General features: G+C 48.4%; 1 protein-coding gene across 9 annotated transcripts in view; it reads right to left on the minus strand.

Moving 5' to 3' along the window:
• Positions 1-16,975, minus strand: part of CIT (citron rho-interacting serine/threonine kinase) — a 177,282-nt gene that overhangs the window by 142,324 nt on the left and 17,983 nt on the right. For all 9 annotated transcript variants that reach the window (XM_062181903.1, XM_062181905.1, XM_062181904.1 and 6 more), the window contains exon 5: positions 11,289-11,390. In XM_062181903.1, coding sequence (XP_062037887.1) covers positions 11,289-11,390 — 102 coding nt within the window. The remainder of the gene's footprint in view (positions 1-11,288; positions 11,391-16,975) is intronic.

Genomic DNA, 16,975 nt, shown 5'->3' on the forward strand with positions numbered 1-16,975 from the left:
ACAGACAACAAAAGGCTGGAAAAGAACCAGTCCATCAGCACTGAAGGAATGATCCTGCATCTTTGCAAGGACCGGAGATGCCTGCTGCACATGGTGCACAGCCGCGGGCCATTGCAATGGTGGCCAACAAGGCGTAGAAACCAAAGGCTGGGGAGCCAGGAGCCAGGGGAAGAGCCCTTCAGTGAAACAGCACTAAGCAATGCGGCAACCCCACCGCCCGCAGACGAAGCACAGCAGCTGACAGACGAGCCTGGCTTGGAGCTATAACGGACTTGCTCTTTTAAAGCAAAGACTTTTAGGCCAACAGAGACAGCCCCTTCTGATGGCAGCAGCTGCAGATGCTAATTAAAGGGCAAATCTTACATGTGTTCAGTTTGGAAGGAGCGGCTGCCTCTCTACTGGTGTTTGCATCTAAACCCCTTGAACTAGGATGACAATCTCCACCTTTTCTATTGCATTTGAAATGAAGGACAAAATATCGTGTGTGTGTGTGCATGTGTGTGTGCTCAGGCATGCACATGTATGCACATTTACCCACATGCATGTGTACACAAATATGGGGGGGGTGAATATTTAATAGTCCTTTAGTCCTGCTATGGTGAGACTGTGTCCCCTAAAAGGTCATATGTTGAAAATACAAAGCACAAATTGATATAGCAATGGTATTTGGAACCGCAGCCTTTGTATATAATTGGGGTTAGATGAGGTCACAGAATGGAACCGTCATGATGGCATCAGTGGCTTTTTAAGAAGAGAATGAGGGGCCAGCACTGTGGCGTAGCAGGTGCTGTCCGCAGTGCCGACATCCCATATGGGTGCCGATTCCAGTCCCGGCCACTCCACTTCCAATTCAGCTCTCTGCTATGGCCTGGGAAAGCAGTAGAAGACGGCCCAAGTTCTTGGGCCCCTGCACCCACGTGGGAGACCTAGAAGAAGCTCAAGGCTCCTGGCTTTGGGTCAGCCCAGCTCCAGCCATTGTGGCCGTTTGGGGAGTGAACCAGCAGATGGAAGATCTCTCTCTCTGCCTCTGCCTCTCTGTAACTCTGCCTTTCAAATAAATAAGTAAATAAAAATTTTTTTTAAAAAATATGAACCTGAAATTCACACACTGGCTCTGCTCCTCTTCTACGTTATGGTGTAGCAAGGCCATTGTCCCACACTGGGACAACACCAGCATCTTGTTCATAGAATTCCCAGCCTCCAGAACTGTAAGCCAAATACACTTCTACTCCATCCAAATTAACCAGTCACAGGTGTTGCATTACAGCAACAGAAAACAGATTAAGACCAATAGCTCCACTCCAATTTGCATAGGGCATCATTAGAAGCAAGCAGTACTAGCCGCCTCTTAGAAATGTCTCCTTGAAATGCCTGCACATTCAGCATGACTGAAAGTGCCGCGAAAAGATGGAATGATGCCACCGCCGTCATTATCTGCCCAGCGTTCCTGATCCCTGGCACGGGGGAGGAGGGAGGGCTCCTCCAAACAGAGTGGCCCCCGGCAGAGAACCTCGATTATCCTTCCTGAAGGGCAAGGTGACCGTGAGGAGAAGAGAAAAGGCCATTTATCTCAGAAAATATGAATGCAGCCTGACTCATTCATCTGTTGAAAAAAGCCTTATTGAGAATGGAATCATTCACAGTCAAAGCAAGCAACAGCAGCCTCCAGCCAGGTAATTGAGGACGTTACCTAATAAAGGGGCTGTTTACAAAGCTGCCGGTTAGGTTACAAGAAATAGACATGAGCTGATGAGCACACTCCACGGCCACCAAGAGCAGGGGAACAGTTCACGGCTGGAGAGGAAGAGGGGAGGGATTTCAGATGTGTGTACTACCGCTGATGGGACAAAGGGAAGAAGCAACCCCAAGAAATGACAATTGTAGGACAACAGTTCTCAAATGAGTCCCCAGACCAGGCATACAGCATCACCTGGGAACTTACTAGAAATGCAGGGCAGGGGAGGGTGATGTGGCACAGTGGGTTAAGCTACCACTTGAAAACCCCGCATCCTTGGCCGGCGCCGTGGCTTAACAGGCTAATCCTCCGCCTTACAGCGCCGGCACACCGGGTTCTAGTCCTGGTTGAGGTGCCAGATTCTGTCCCGGTTGCCCCTCTTCCAGGCCAGCTCTCTGCTGTGGCCAGGGAGTGCAGTGGAGGATGGCCCAAGTCCTTGGGCCCTGCACCCCATGGGAGACCAGGAGAAGCACCTGGCTCCTGGCTTCGGATCAGCACGATGCGCCAGCCGCAGCGGCCATTGGAGGGTGAACCAACGGCAAAAAGGAAGACCTTTCTCTCTGTCTCTCTCTCTCACTATCCACTCTGCCTGTCAAATAAAAAAAAAAAAAAAAAGAAAGAAAGAAAACCCTGCATCCCATATCAGAGTGCCTGGGATTCAGGCCTGCCTCCAAGTCCAACCCGGCTCCCTGCTAATACACCTGGGAAGCAGTAGATGATGGCCCAAGCACGGGGCGTCCTGCTATTCATGTGGGAGACCCAGATGGAGTTCCTGGCTTCAGCCCAGCCCGGCCCAGCTCTGGCTGTTGCCAGCATCTGAGGAATAAACCAGAGAATGGAAGACAGCACTCGCATTCTCTTCTCCCCTGCCTCACTCTGCCTTTCAAATAAATAAAAAGGAAAGAAAGAGATGCAAGTCTGGAGTAGGTGTTTGGCCTAGCTCTTAAGACAGCTGATTAGGATGCTTACTTCTTATATGGGAGGACCTGGGTTCAAGCCTGGCTCCAGCTTCCAGCTAATGCACACCCTGGAAGAGAGTGGGTGATGTCCCAAGGGTTTAGGTTCATGACATCCACATGGGAGGCATGGATCAGGTTCTCAGCTCCTGGCTCAAGGCCCCACCTCGGTGGGCATTTGGGAAGCTAACCAGCAAATGGCAGGCCTCTCTCTGTCTGTGTCCCTTTGTCTATCTGCTTCTCAAATTAAAAATACAAATTCTTGGGTCCTACCCTAGACCTACTGAATCAAAAACCTTGAGTATAGGACCAGATACACTGGGGCAAGAGAATCAAATTGTGATTCCTAAAATGGAAAAACTCTAAATGCACTCACCTGAAATATATCTCCACACACCAGGACACAAACCAGCTATTTCAAGGGCACAGAGAACTCTCAAAGGCGGTACCATGCTCAGCAATTCGATTGGGGTCAATAAGGGGTATTGATGCCTCATTTTGCCAAAAAGGCCAATGACTCTGGAGAGACCCAATGAGGGACAGATGAAACAAGAACTAAAATGCTAGGGGGCCAGTGCTGTGGCATAGTGGGTTAAGCCTCAGCCTGTGGTGCCGGCAACCCTTATGGGCGCTGGTTCAAGTCCCAGCTGTTCCTGTTCCGATCCAGCTCTCTGCTGTGGCCTGGGAAAGCAGTGTAGGATGGCCCAAGTCCTTGAGCCAACTGCACCCACGTGGGAGACCCAGAAGAAGCTCCTGGCTCCTGGCTTTTGATTGGCTCAGCTTCACTGTTGCAGCCATTTAGAGAGTGAATCAGAGGATGCAAGACCTCTCTCTCTCTCCGTCTCTCCCTTTCTCTGTAACTCGGCTTCTCAAATAAATAAAGAAAAATCCTTAAAAAAAAAATACTGATATGCTAGGGAACACCCCGATCTGATGGGCATCTGGCTCCCAAACTCTGGCTTCTGAAGAGGCAACACGTGAACACACGCCTGGAGAGTTTTGAGACATGCCTGAAAAACTGGATCATCTGAGCCAAGAGATCAAAACAGCACATGTCTCGTTGTCAAAACTATCGTAAGCTGCCACGCTGCACGGCAGTAAACAATGAAGAGCTGCCATCAATAGTTCCCTCCAAACTCCCCGTGACAGCAGAGGCTGGGGCTCACGAAGGCCCTGGGGTCAATGTCCACTTCCAAGTTGTTCCTCTACAGGAAAGAAACACTGCCCACGAAACTGCACGAGTGTGGACTGAAAATCAGACAGGAAACACAAAGAGCTAATCCCAAACAGCACATCAGAACCAGGGTCCTTATTGGCAGTGCTCGGGGATGAGTACTATGAGGGGTCTTCAAAAAGTTCATGAAAAATAAGTGTTATGTGAAAACTGTACAGGGATGTCTCTACAGTTTTGCACCAAAATCAACTTACTGTTTAATTCCATTTTCCCACAGACTTTTTGGAGTACCTTCATAGACTGTCATGAGTAAGAATATGGAGCCTTGGGGCCGGCACTGTGGCACAGCAGGTTAACACCCTGGCCTGAAGCACCGGCATCCCATATGGGCACCAGTTGACTTCTGGCTGCTCCACTTCTGATCCAGCTCTCTGCTATGGCCTGGGAAAGCAGTAGAAGATGGCCCAAGAGCCGGGACTCGAAACGGCACCCATATGAAATGCCGGCACTGCAGGTGGCAGCTTTACCCACTACACCATAGCGCCAGGCCCCACAGTAGTAAGAATTTTAACAGAATATAGACCATGCAGCCAGACAGCACACACCCAAGTCTCCTTCACAGCTAGCTATGCAGTCACGTGACTAAGTTCTGGCCAATAAGATGTGCAGGGAAGTGATGCGTCCAACTTGCACACCATTCTGTATGAAAGGAATTTGCTGGCTCTGGATTTCTGTTCTTTTCTCCTATTAGCCTGCAAGAACAAAGACAGGAACTGGCTCAACCACGTAGAGGAGATCAACTCCCTAAGGAATGGGGGCACCACACATGGAAAGAACCTGGATCCCTGAACTATTGCACACACAGAGATGCTCCACCAATCCGGACTAGAGGTCACAGCAGCCAAGCCTGCACCTTAACTGACACATCTCTACCCGCAACTGGAATGAGCAGAGGAGACAACGTAAGTCTCAGCCGGGGAAGGAGGTCGGTTACAGGCTGAAAACCAGGGCAGCCTGAAGAGGTCGATAACACAAAAAACACCAACAGCAGGAATCTCACAAAGAACTCAGACGCATCAGATCTACACGTGCTGAGATGCAAAACGACGCTTTCTTTGAGAAGTTCACTCGTTCATGGAAGGGCACTTTGGAAGGCATCTGTTCTACAGAATTCAACAGATTTCTTCATGAACCATATAAACAAAGCACCGTTTCCCTGGGCCCCCTGCCAGAATACGGCCCTGGCCTTGTTATATAGAACCAGACGACACAGTGGTGGTTGCTACCATCTTCTATACACTAGAAAATGGTAAGCCATGCTCGTTGGTATGTCACTGCAAACAGGAAATTTTTAACCATCAAAAAATCCAGTAGGATCCAAGGTAAATTTCCTTGTACTGTATCTCACTGGGTCTGTCTTGAATTATATACATAAGAGAGCAAAAAACTCACAGCTCACATAATATGATTTCTATAACATAATAAGTCAATTTATATGTAAGTCAAATCCCTTTGGGGGCTGGTGCTGCGTGTAGCAGGTAAAGCCGCTGCTTGCAGTGCCAGTATCCCATTTGGGCGCCAGTTCGAGTCTCAGCTGCTCTACTTCTGATCCAGCTCTCTGTTATGGCCTGGGAAAGCAGTAGAAGATGGCCCAAGTGCTTGGGCCCTGCATCTGGAGGAGACTCCTGGCTCCTGGCTTTGGATTGGTGCAGCTCTGGCTGCTTCAGCCATCTGGGGAGTGAACCAGTGGATGGAAGACCTCTCTCTCCCTATCTTTGCCTCTGCTTCTCTGTAACTCTGCCTTTCAAATAAATAAATAAATCTTTTTAAAAAATCCCTATGAAGTTAATCATACATTTATTCAATAAATATTTCTTAAGCTGTTTACCTAGTAAAGCTCTACTGGGAGCGACAGCGACATAATAGCTCCCCTTGTGGAAGAAGCAGACTAGCGGGCAGGACCAACACCTGCTCTTGAAGAGGAAGCACAAGGTGATATGGGCATAGCAGAAGAGGTCCACCCCAGAAGCACAGGCTCCAGGAGGACGTTCTAGAAGAAGCAGCATCTGATCCAAGCCCAGAAGGAAAAAGAAGAGTTGGCTAGGCCAAACAGGGGATGAGGAAACAGCACATGGAAAAGTCAAAGGCAAGGTCAAAGAATCAAAGGAATGAAAGGAGAGAGGGAAAAACAGAGAGAGAGAGAGGAGAAAGCCCCCAGGCTGGAGACACAAGCCACAGAGGCCTTGGAAGCCCCACGCAGAATCTGGACCGCATCCAGCAGCCAGGAGGGAGACTGGAAGTTTCAGTGGTGAAGTGACTCGGTGGCACCGGAGGAAGACCTGCGGAGAGGACCAGACTGAGGGCAGGCACAGCACTTAGGGGGCTATCACAGCGATGCAGGCAAGAGAAGACACAGGCCTGAACTCACACAGTAGAGGCAGAACTGGAGAGAAGGCACAGCCAAGGGACGGGGATGGGGGAAGAATCCTACCTCTTTTTCCATTGATTTAAAATGCATCTTCCTTTATACCACGTTCGCATCACAAATTAGTGTTCAACTACCTGGAGAGCTTACCATGACACGGAAGTCTCCGCAGACTTCAAAGCTTCCGTGATCTATAAGTGGTCGATGGGTGAAAAGGAGTTTCAGGGCTTGACAGCACAGAGACAGATCTGGCATCCCCTTCTCCTGCACTAGAGTGTTTCTGCACTCAGAATCTTCCCGATTTTAGAAAAACAATGTGATGCATGTATTCATATTACATAAAACCTTCAGGTGGTTCTGAAACATCTCATGATCAAACGCTTTGCAGGGAGATGTGTGAATATCATGCTAACAGGAATGAATACTGTAAATAGCTTTAATAGAGCTCGGATCAGGCTTTGCCACAAACCAAGTTCAAGTAGGATTTTGCTGCTATACACGTAATTAAAAAACTGGAGGTCCTTCCGAGCTCTGGGTATTTCAGAATTACAGATAAGGGATGGTGGACCTGCAATTCTGTATTAATTCCCATGCTTAGTGTGGATTTTTATATGAACACTCTGTCCTTAGCAAGCATCTTATTCCCAGGTATCAAAGGACTTGAGAAGAAAACGCAGACCAGGAAATAACTGCAAGATTCCATCAGTGATACCTGACCGAGCTACTCAGAAAGGCTACAGAAATGTCACTGAACCCAAAGATCGACACACTAAAGCAACAGAACTCTAGAGACCAGATGTTTTAAGATCTTCTCCATCTCGCAAGGTGGCAGGCAGGAACACTGAGAAGCTAAGGATGCTGACATCAAGAGCAAGAGGGGAAGCCGGCGCTATGGCGTAGTGGGTAAAGCGGCCACCTGCAGTCTCAGCATCCCATATGGGCACTGGTTCAAGTCCCGGCTGCTCCTCTTCCAATCCAGCTCTCCACTATGGTCGGGAAAGCAGTGGAAGATGGCCCAACTCCTTTAGCCCCTGCACCCTCGTGGGAGACCCAGAGGAAGCTCCTGGCTCCTGGCTTTGGAACGGTATGGCTCCAGCTGTTGCAGCCATTTGGGAATAAAACAGCGGATGGAAGACCTCTCTCTCTCTCTCTCTCTCTCTCTCTCTCTCTGCCTCAGCCTCTCCATACCTCTGCCTTTCAAATAAAATAAATAAATCTTAAAAAAAAAAAAAAATCAAGAAAGAGGGGCCGGCACTGTGGCACAGTCGGTTAAAGCCATGGCCTGCAGCACCAGCATCCCATATGGGCTCGATTTCAAGTCCCATGTTCAACTTCCAATCCAGCTCCCTGCTAATGCTCCTGGGAAGACAGTGGAGGATGGCCCAACTGCTTGGGCCCCTGCAACCACATGGAGACCCAGAAGCTACTGGCTACTGGCTTTGGCCTGGCCATTTGGGGAGTGAACCAGCAAATGGAAGATTCTCTCTCCTCTCTCTCTCTCTCTCTCTCTCTAACCCTGCCTTTCAAATAAATAAATAAATAAATCTACAAAAAAAGCAAAAAAGAAATCAAGAGAAAAGCCTCACGGCCAAAAGGCCCAAGAAAGACAGCCCACAGCAGCCAGGAGCCCGACCCGCAGAGGAGCCGTCAGACTCCCACTCCAAGAGCACTTCCAGGAAGCCCATCTCCATGCACAGGCCCCCTTGCGCCAAATCCACAGTGAAGAAAAAGAAAAGGAAGGCTCTTTCCTCTGTGACAGTCAGCTGGTGGCAAAACAGCGGCCACTAACTCGGGAAACTCTCAAAACGTCTAGAAAGCACCCTCCTGAACGTGTGATCCGAAAACCGTCGAGCTACAAGAAAAAAGCACTACAGGCAGCACGGAAGACCTGCGGCTGAGGCTCACAGCCAGGGCCCCTCGACCATCACCTCTGGCCACAGGGGAGGCAAGCAGGTGGCCCTGAAGCAACTGCACGGTTGTTTGCCTCGAGAGCTTGGACCCCTGGGTCCTCTACTGTGTTCTATGCAGAGAACACTGGAAATTTGTCATCACCACTTCTACTAAAACCGATGCTGCTGGTATGAAAATACCAGAGCATCCCAACAATGCTCACTTTGGAGAAGTGGCAGCTACCATGAGAATGGACATTAAGAAGGTGAGCTCCTGGGGTTAGAGTTGTGGCACATGGGGTAAACTGCCGCCTGCAGTGCCGGCATCCCATATGAATGCCAGTTCGAGTCCTGGCCGTTCCACTTCCGATCTAGCTCCTTGCTAAAGCACCTGGGAAATAGGAGAAAGGCCCAAGTGCTTGGGCCCCTGCACCCACATGGGAGAAAAGAAGCTGAGTTGTTCCAGCCAGAGGACAAGAAATATGAGTTTACAAAACACTGTAAGGCCGACCGGAAAGCTGTGCACTCTCAACTCCTGACAAAAAGAAATCAGAGCCCCTCCCAGCTCCAGGCTGCCTGTGCTCTGTGCTGCCTGGAAAATGAAGTTTATCCTCACAAGCTGGCACTCTCCCTCTCTCGCAGAGCTCTAATTAAAAAATCCAAAACAACAATAAAGAAGATAAACAAGAATCCTGACAAAACAAACAAAACCCTGCTGTTGCAGGGGAACTTCCTTCCAGAAGGCTGGTGAAGAGGCTGCACCGTGCCTCTGAGCAGTCGGTGGTGTGGTCATCACACCAGCACGGAGTGTAGTGTGGCCCCTGCTCCTGGGCCACAGCCCCATCCGACACGTCACCGCCCTGGACGCCCTAGACAATCGTGACATGGTGGGGAGGATTTGTGTGTCTAAACATCGGAAAAGTAAGCAGGAATGCTAGGCAACAGAAGTTTCTCAGCTACGTTCTAATCTCACGGGGCCACTTCTGTCTCTGTGGTCCACCATTGATCAAAGCCTCGTTGGGTAGCGCGTGACTGCGCATGCAAACAGGAGGGGGCACTGCCAAGAGAATACAGCAGATGTTGCACAGCCTAGACCAGCGACCCGAGAAACACGACTAAGTCATTTGTGTCTTTGTCAAGCAAACTGAGAGCAATTATATACCATTACAGCTTCGATGACTGCATGGCTAGTTTTGAATTTACTTCATATGAGTGAAGGTGAATGTCTGCCATTTGATTCTTGTTTTATAGGCGCCTCCTTATTTTCTTGCTGGACTATGGTCTTTTCACTTTTTATTCACTGAACTCTTTATTTAGTAGAGTTAGGAAGTCTTTGACGATATTATAAATTAAAAATACATTATCTCAAATATAAATAAAATATTAAGTTGGGAGGGAAAAAACACAGGCATTTGTGAAGGTGAGGGCTCCACATCTCAGCTCTCAAGGAAGGAAAGCTTCCAAGACAGTAGCCAAGGAAAGGAAGCTTCGGCCTGGCTCTGGTTCCAAAGGAGCACCTGCTCAGTGCAGGGTCAGCCTCCTGGTTCGTTCCTCCGAGAAGGCCATCACACTGAGGAGAACTGTCAACAGGCATGGGGTTCTCAACTGATAGCAAACCCAGGCAGACATTCTTTAATCCCAGGTCAGACATGAAGGCAGTTGGGTCCCCCACAAGTGCCCAGTGCCCAGCGGAAGGCCAAACCAGACAGGATGCCACCTCTCCCTCACCCTTTCCTCCTACATGAGCCTCTGTGACTGCTCGTCTCCCTTCAAGGTAACAGGATAGTCAGGCAGGGGTGGGGAACGTCCAGCCCACAGGCCGTACAAGGCCTGAAAGATCATCTGGTCTGGCCCTTCCAAGGCAACCACAAGCAGAACTAGAAATTCAGTACATCTGCAGCAGACTCATTTTTAAGTTGGATGATTTAGTATGGCCCACACATGATGTGACAATATTCAAAATGACCCTTGGTAGGAAAAAGGTCCCCCACTCCTGTTTGAAGGGCTAAACCAGGAACGAAAATTGTTTCTAGAATACTTTTAAATTTACAAATCCCATCCACCAAGAAGCTAAACAAGGCCTTAAAATAAGTTATGCTAGACGCACATGTGGGAAAACTACGTCATCACGAAGAAGAATGAAGTGGATCAGAACGTACTGACGTGGGAGGACGCCCGGGACAAACTGCGGAAGAAAGGCAAAAGCAAGCTGAATAGCCAGGGAGAGCAGCGAGCCATTTCTGTAAAACCAACCATATATAATGAGTATATAGAAGTCTTTTTCCTTCAGGGCATAGTCAAGGCTCAGAAAAAGTATATCTATAGGGGCTGATGCTGTGGCATAGCTGGTAAAGACGCCACCGCAATGCTAGCATCCCCTGTGGGCGCTGGTTCGAGTCTGAGCTGCTCCACTTCCGATCTAGCTCTCTGCTATGGCCTGGGAAAGAAACAGAAGAAGGCCCAAGTGCTTGGGCCCCTGCACCCACATGGGGGACCTGGAAGAAGCTCCTGGCTCCTGGCTTCGGATCGGCACAGCTCCAGTGGTTGTGGCCATTGGGGAGTGAACAAGCTATTCTGAAACACACAATCAACTGTTAACTAAAACTTAACTGTTAACCCTGCTGTGCACAGGGCATGGGAACTCAGGCCTCCTGTCCAACCACTAACCAGGCCATCTGACTCCCCACGTACCCCTGCCACTCCCAGCCTCTGGTAACTGCTATTCTACTGTGTGCTGCTAGGAGAGAACTTGATTACCTTCCACACATGAGGAAGAAAGGCTGCCTTTTCTTCTATCGATCACGCACTATTCTCTCAACTTTCAAAAATTAAAGCAAGATCCTATGAAAGGTAAAGGCAGACTATTCCCAAACCAATTATTTCTCATTATTGCCCTTTAAGCTGCAGCTCCAATACCCGACAATAATGAGATTGTTTCTAAATGGGCTGGCTCTTAATCTTTAACACGGGAGAGCAGCAAGACAGCTGCAAGCCAGGAAAGCAGCCAAACGAGTGAGGCTTTGTGGACCCCAGGAGCAAGAACCACATTCAGGTCTGTGACTGTGGCCTCTGAGAATAGGAGTGCTAAGAGGTGGATGCACAGACTCACCAGGTAAAGGTTCTCTTTGTCCTGGAAGGCGTACTGCAACTGGGGGATCCAGGGACTGGTGCTGCGAGATAGTATGTTTCGTTCTTCTTCAAAAAATGAAACCTGGGGAAAAAAAAACCCTTTAGACAATTTTAATATAAAGAACTAAAATGGGGGGAGGAGGAGAGGAGTCCCTTCCTCTGTCTTTTTGTTTTCTAGGATTTTATTTATTTATTTGAGAGGAAGAGTTACAGATGGTGAGAGGGAGACAGCAAGGTCTTCCTTCTGTTGGTTCACTCTCCAAATAGCCAAAACGGCCAGAGCTGCACCAATCTGAAGCCAGGAGCCAGGTGCTTCTTCTGGGTCTCCCATGCCAGTGCCGGGGCCCAAGCACTTGGGCCATCTTCTACTGCTTTCCCAGGCCACAACAGAGAGCCGGATTGGAAGAGGAGCAGCCAGGACTAGAACTGGTGACCATATGGAATGCCGGCACCGCAGGCAGAGGATTAACCCGCTGCACCACGGTGCCAGCCCCTCCTCTGTCTTTCTAAATTGATGTTTCTGGTTTAAAAAAAGAACAACAGAGGCGGGCAACGTGGAGCAGCAGGTTAAGCCACTGCTTGGGATGCCTGTGTCGCCTATCAGAGCACCAGCTGGAGTCCCAGCTACTGCACATCGGATCCAGCTCCCTGTTAATGCACCCTGGGAGGCACCGGATGACAACCAAGTGTTGGAGTCCCTGCCACTCACATGGGAGACCTGGATGGAGTGTTGGGCTCCTGGCTTGGGCCTGACCCAGCCCTTGGCTATTGTGGGCATTTGGGGAGGGAACCAGCAAAAGGAAGATACCTCTCTGTTTCCCAGCGTCATTCTGCCATTCAAGGAGATGAAAATAGATACACACTTACAAATGATAACAATTTAAAAACTAACAACAGAAAGTCATCACTTAGTATAGCGTTCTACAAATCTTAGTCATTTGCTTACTTTGCTCACAGTTTTTTTTTGCCAGATCCATGTATTACCTGCCCAGTTACTTATTTCACATCTTTCTTCTATGTCAATTCACTTTATTTAAACAATTCAGTCCTAAGCCATTCAGTAGAGCAGAACAAAGTGAGCACCCATGCCAAGGCTAGGAAGACAGAACAGCATGCCAGGCCCAAGCAGAGGGAGGCAGGAGGACAGCCAAGTGTGCAGGCAGCTCCCTGCCGGGTAAGGAAGACGTCCACTTGCAGGGCTGGCCTACAGCAGGTGATGTGAGCCCACCAAGGAGAGGACAGAAGACTGGATGCTACAGATGTGTAAAATAAATAAGATTATTAAAGATATAAATACAGAAAGGGTGAAAAGTAAAATGAACCCTAAGAAGTTGAGAATTAGAGGTATCAGTGTGAAATCACTGTTTTTCAATACAGAGACACACAGAAATGAATAAAGGTGTGTGCTCTGTGTGTGTGTGTACACACGTGCAGGCAGGTGCACTGTAGACACACACACTTATCTCTTAGTACTGTTCACATGCAGTGATACCCCAGTAGCAATGAGAACGCTCACTGCCCAGATCTTGGCCTCTAAACAACATTTTCCCCAAAAAGAACAGGGCTCCTCGTAGAAACATGGGCAACACTGAATAAATCTTAAGTTTTATAAAATTAAGTGGTCTGTCCCTGGAGCGGGAGCATAACACGGTGAGCACGGGGCAGGGCCAGCACCGGGGCCCAGCAGAACTGCTACTCGGGAGGAGCCACTTCACCTTTGTATCAGTTCTTAAAGGTAGAATTTGGCTCCTTGGATCAGGTTCCCCAGATTCTTAGGAGGTGTCCATGTTCAACTGCTTGAGCTGTGTTTGGCAGCCCCCTGCCCGACGTTGCTGACCGGCTGTTCTTCACCTTGTTCCAAGGCTGAGGAACAGAGAGTAGCCTCTGTTTTGAGGAGGTGGAAGTTAAGTATACATTTATTTTTTACTGTGACTTGTTTAGGACCACATTTTACAAAATGCCTTGTTTTCATTATTATTGTTTCTGGAAAGGAAATTTCTATTAAAATTGTTTTAGTTTGAATATAGAATAGTTTTTTTTTTTTTTAATTAGGGCTTATTTTGAAATTTTTGAGTTTAATTCAGATGTATGCCAGTACCTTCCAAAGTAAGGTCATATTCAGAGACAGTTGTTCTGATCAGATAGCTTAGAGAAATTTCTGGAATATTCACATTCAAAGATTCCTTATTAATGAATGTCTTTGACTTAAATCTAACCAAAAACTGCAACCTTATTCTTTGTACATTTTCATTATATAGTGTTAACAAGCTTAGTTGCAAACAAATAAAATACTTAAGCTACTTGTTTACCTTGCCTTCTTAAAAAAAAAAATTTAAATGGTCTGTAACTTTCAGAATCATCAAGGTCATGAGTGTCAGGAAAAATTAAGGAATTGTTTCAGACTGAAGGAAACTAGAGACAAAGCTACTAAGTGTCATGTGTGATCCATTGTATTTGAAAGTCAGAGAGACAGAGAGCTCTTCATTCCACTTGCTCACTCCCCAGATGCCTGCAGTAGCTGGGGCTGGACCAAGGCTGAGGCCAGAAGCCTAGAACTGAATCTGCATCTCCCATGTGGTGGCAGGGACCCGAGCACTGGGGCCATCACCTGCTGCTGTGTGCATTAGCAGGAAGCAGGAATTAGAAGCAGAGCCGGGACTGGACCCCAGGCACACCAAAATGGGATGCACGCATCTCAAGTGGCATCCCAACCACTGTGCAGATGCCCAACCCTAGATCAGTGTTTAAATAAAACATATACACACATACCAATCATACGTGTGAATTTCAATTTTTGTACCAAAATACATTTATCTTTTAATTCCATTTTCCATAAACTCTTTGAAGTCCCCTCATATACATGCTTCTTGCTCCATCTCTCTAAGGAACCTTGACAGGCTATATGGGCTACTTTTCTATAAATTTATGATTATTTCAAATTTTAAAAAATTTTAAATATACTTTTTGCTGATTCACTCTAACACTGGTAACTGTCAAAGTCCTACATTCTGATACTCTTGTTAATATTAAACTATTAAATGTTTTTAAACAGTTTGACCATGTACTGCCTAAAATCATCTCACCCACTCCCTGCGTCTGGTCTAACACATTTGGGAGCCACCAGCCCAGCCCCAGTAATTTCCCGCCCGGGAGTGCTGATCCTCCCCTGTCCTGGCCCACAAGAGGCATTCAGTGGAGGTCGGCTGAACCCAACAGCCCCCACTTTTCCTTGCTCCCCACTGGCTCTTTGACTCCTGGAGCTTCTGTTAGAGTAAGCAGTCCCTGGAGACCTCTCCCGGCTGTCACAGAACTCTGGGCAGGTGTGCGGCCTGCCTGGGCCACAGGCCTTGTTTGCAGGACACTGCCTCTCCGACTTCCTCTCCGGCATTTCCTTTCACTCACTCCCAGTGCTGGCCTCTCTCCTCACACCCTTAAATTCCAAATTCTCACCATGGCTCTACTTGTCTTAGGTTCACCTTCTTAACGAAGGTTTGGATGGATGGCTCCTGTGAGCTGCTGCATGAGTATGATTTGCAACCACTCTCCCCACAAGACGCACGGTCACTTCAGGTCATTTGCCTAGCCAGGGTGGGGAACATCTTGCCCGCAGGCCTTAGAAGGCCCACGAAATCATCTGGTCTGGCCCTGCCAAGGCAACCAACTATAGGTGGGACTCAAAATTCAATACATCTGTAGCAGGCTAATTTTTAAGTTGATAATTTTGTAAAGTTTGTGAATGACGTTCTAAATATACAAATGGCCCTGGGCAGAAACAATGCTCCCCACCCCTGGCCTGGAGGAAGGCACGCCTGTGGTATGCCTGTAGTATGATATTATCACATTCTTTTGTGTGTGTGTGTGTGTGTGCTATTTCCCATTTAACACCCAGCATCACAAGTTCCGGGCTATCTCTAGGACCTAGAAATACATTGAACACCTGGTGTGTACCGATGATAGATGGTTCTTTCGGAGTGTCAGAAGGCTGAGTGAGCGCCTTCCGTGCCTCTCTTCTAAATTATTTCCAAGGCCTTGTCATTTTTCCTTTCTTTGATGTTGCTCACATTTCTTTCCTAAATACAAGCCACATCTTTCTTGGGTTCTGACAGCTGTTTCCGTGCTGTTTCTCTGATTGGAGGCCACACAAAATCAGTGATGTCCACAGGGACCTAGACTTTGATTCCAACTTCTCTCTTCCAAAAGCCAAAATAAGCCTCACCCATTTCATAAATTAAATTGCAACCCCAAAAAAGCAGTTCTTGCAGGCATGAGGCGTTAGCAAATATAGGTACAGAGTTTCTGTCTGGGACGATAAAAAAGTTCTAGACGTGGATGTTGCCCGTGGTTGCATAACACTGGGAATGCTCTTAATACTACTGAATTGGCCGGCGCCATGGCTTACTTGGCTAATCCTCCACCTGCGGCGCTGGCATCCCATATGGGCACCGGTTTCTAGTCCTGGTTGCTCCTCTTCCAGTCCAGCTCTCTGCTGTGGCCCGGGAAGGCAGTGGAGGATGGCCCAAGTGCTTGGGACCCTACACCCGCATGGGAGATCTGGAGGAAGTACCCGGCTCCTGGCTTTGGATTGGCTCAGTGCCGGCCATAGGGGCCATTAGGGAGTGAACCAACAGAAGGAAGACCTTTCTCTCTGTCTTCTTCTCTCACTGTCTAACTCTACCTGTCAAATAAAAAAAATACTACTGAATTGTACATGTGAAAATGGTAAAAATGGCAAAGTATGTGCCATGTATATTTTATCACAATAAAAAAAAGGTTCTTGAGATTTCCCACCAATCACCCCATTATGGGTAGAACAGGACTGGACCCCCCAGACTCAGGGAGATGTTTGAATGTCAACGTCTCACGTCAACTGGTAATGCACTCATGCTGATGGTTGGTGGATTAGGCTGGGGGCTGGATCCACTTGTGGAAGCTGAAGCTGGGGCCTTGGGGAGGTGAGAGGACAGGACTAGGCGGCTAGGGCGGAGGACAGGATCCAGTCCTGATGGCATTAGAAGGAGAGACCACAGAGAGGGTGAAAGAAGCGTGTGTTCCCCCATCTCTGCTTCCTGCCTTGCCACGTGACACTCCCTCCACACCCACTCCGCACGGCCAGCCTCCATCGGACACCAGCCTGGGGGGGCCACCCTGTCTTAAACTGTAAGACTAACGGGGTCTCCCAATCTCAAACCTCCAGACTATAAGCCAAAATAAACCGTTTCCTTCCCAAGAAGCTCCTCTCCAGTATTTTAAAAGCAACAGGAAGCTTACACACCCCTCACCTCCCAGATGTCCTTATTTTGCCCCATTTCCCAGTCTGTTTGTTCTAAGCCACAACACACACACACGCACACACACCGCGTTCTAGTACTCAGACCGCCAGAACAGCACACACAGCCACACCTGTGCCTGCTCACTCCCATCCCTTCTCTCTGCCCAGAGCCCACATTCCACCTCTCCCTCACTGTCCCCGGCTCACCCACAGCACCTCCCGCACATCGATGCTAATGAATTTCCTAATTGCTCTCCCCCTCTGCGATGCTTAGCTGGTGAGTGCCTGCTTTCCGGATTTGCATTTTTCCTCCGCTTTCCAAGGTTGTCTCTAAGCCCTCACAGTCACAGCCATGGCAGTTCGATTCCGCTTGCAGGCTCCCCACAGGGCAGGGCACA

Source organism: Lepus europaeus, chromosome 23, assembly GCF_033115175.1.
Source record: "Lepus europaeus isolate LE1 chromosome 23, mLepTim1.pri, whole genome shotgun sequence".
Lineage (NCBI taxonomy): Eukaryota > Metazoa > Chordata > Mammalia > Lagomorpha > Leporidae > Lepus > Lepus europaeus.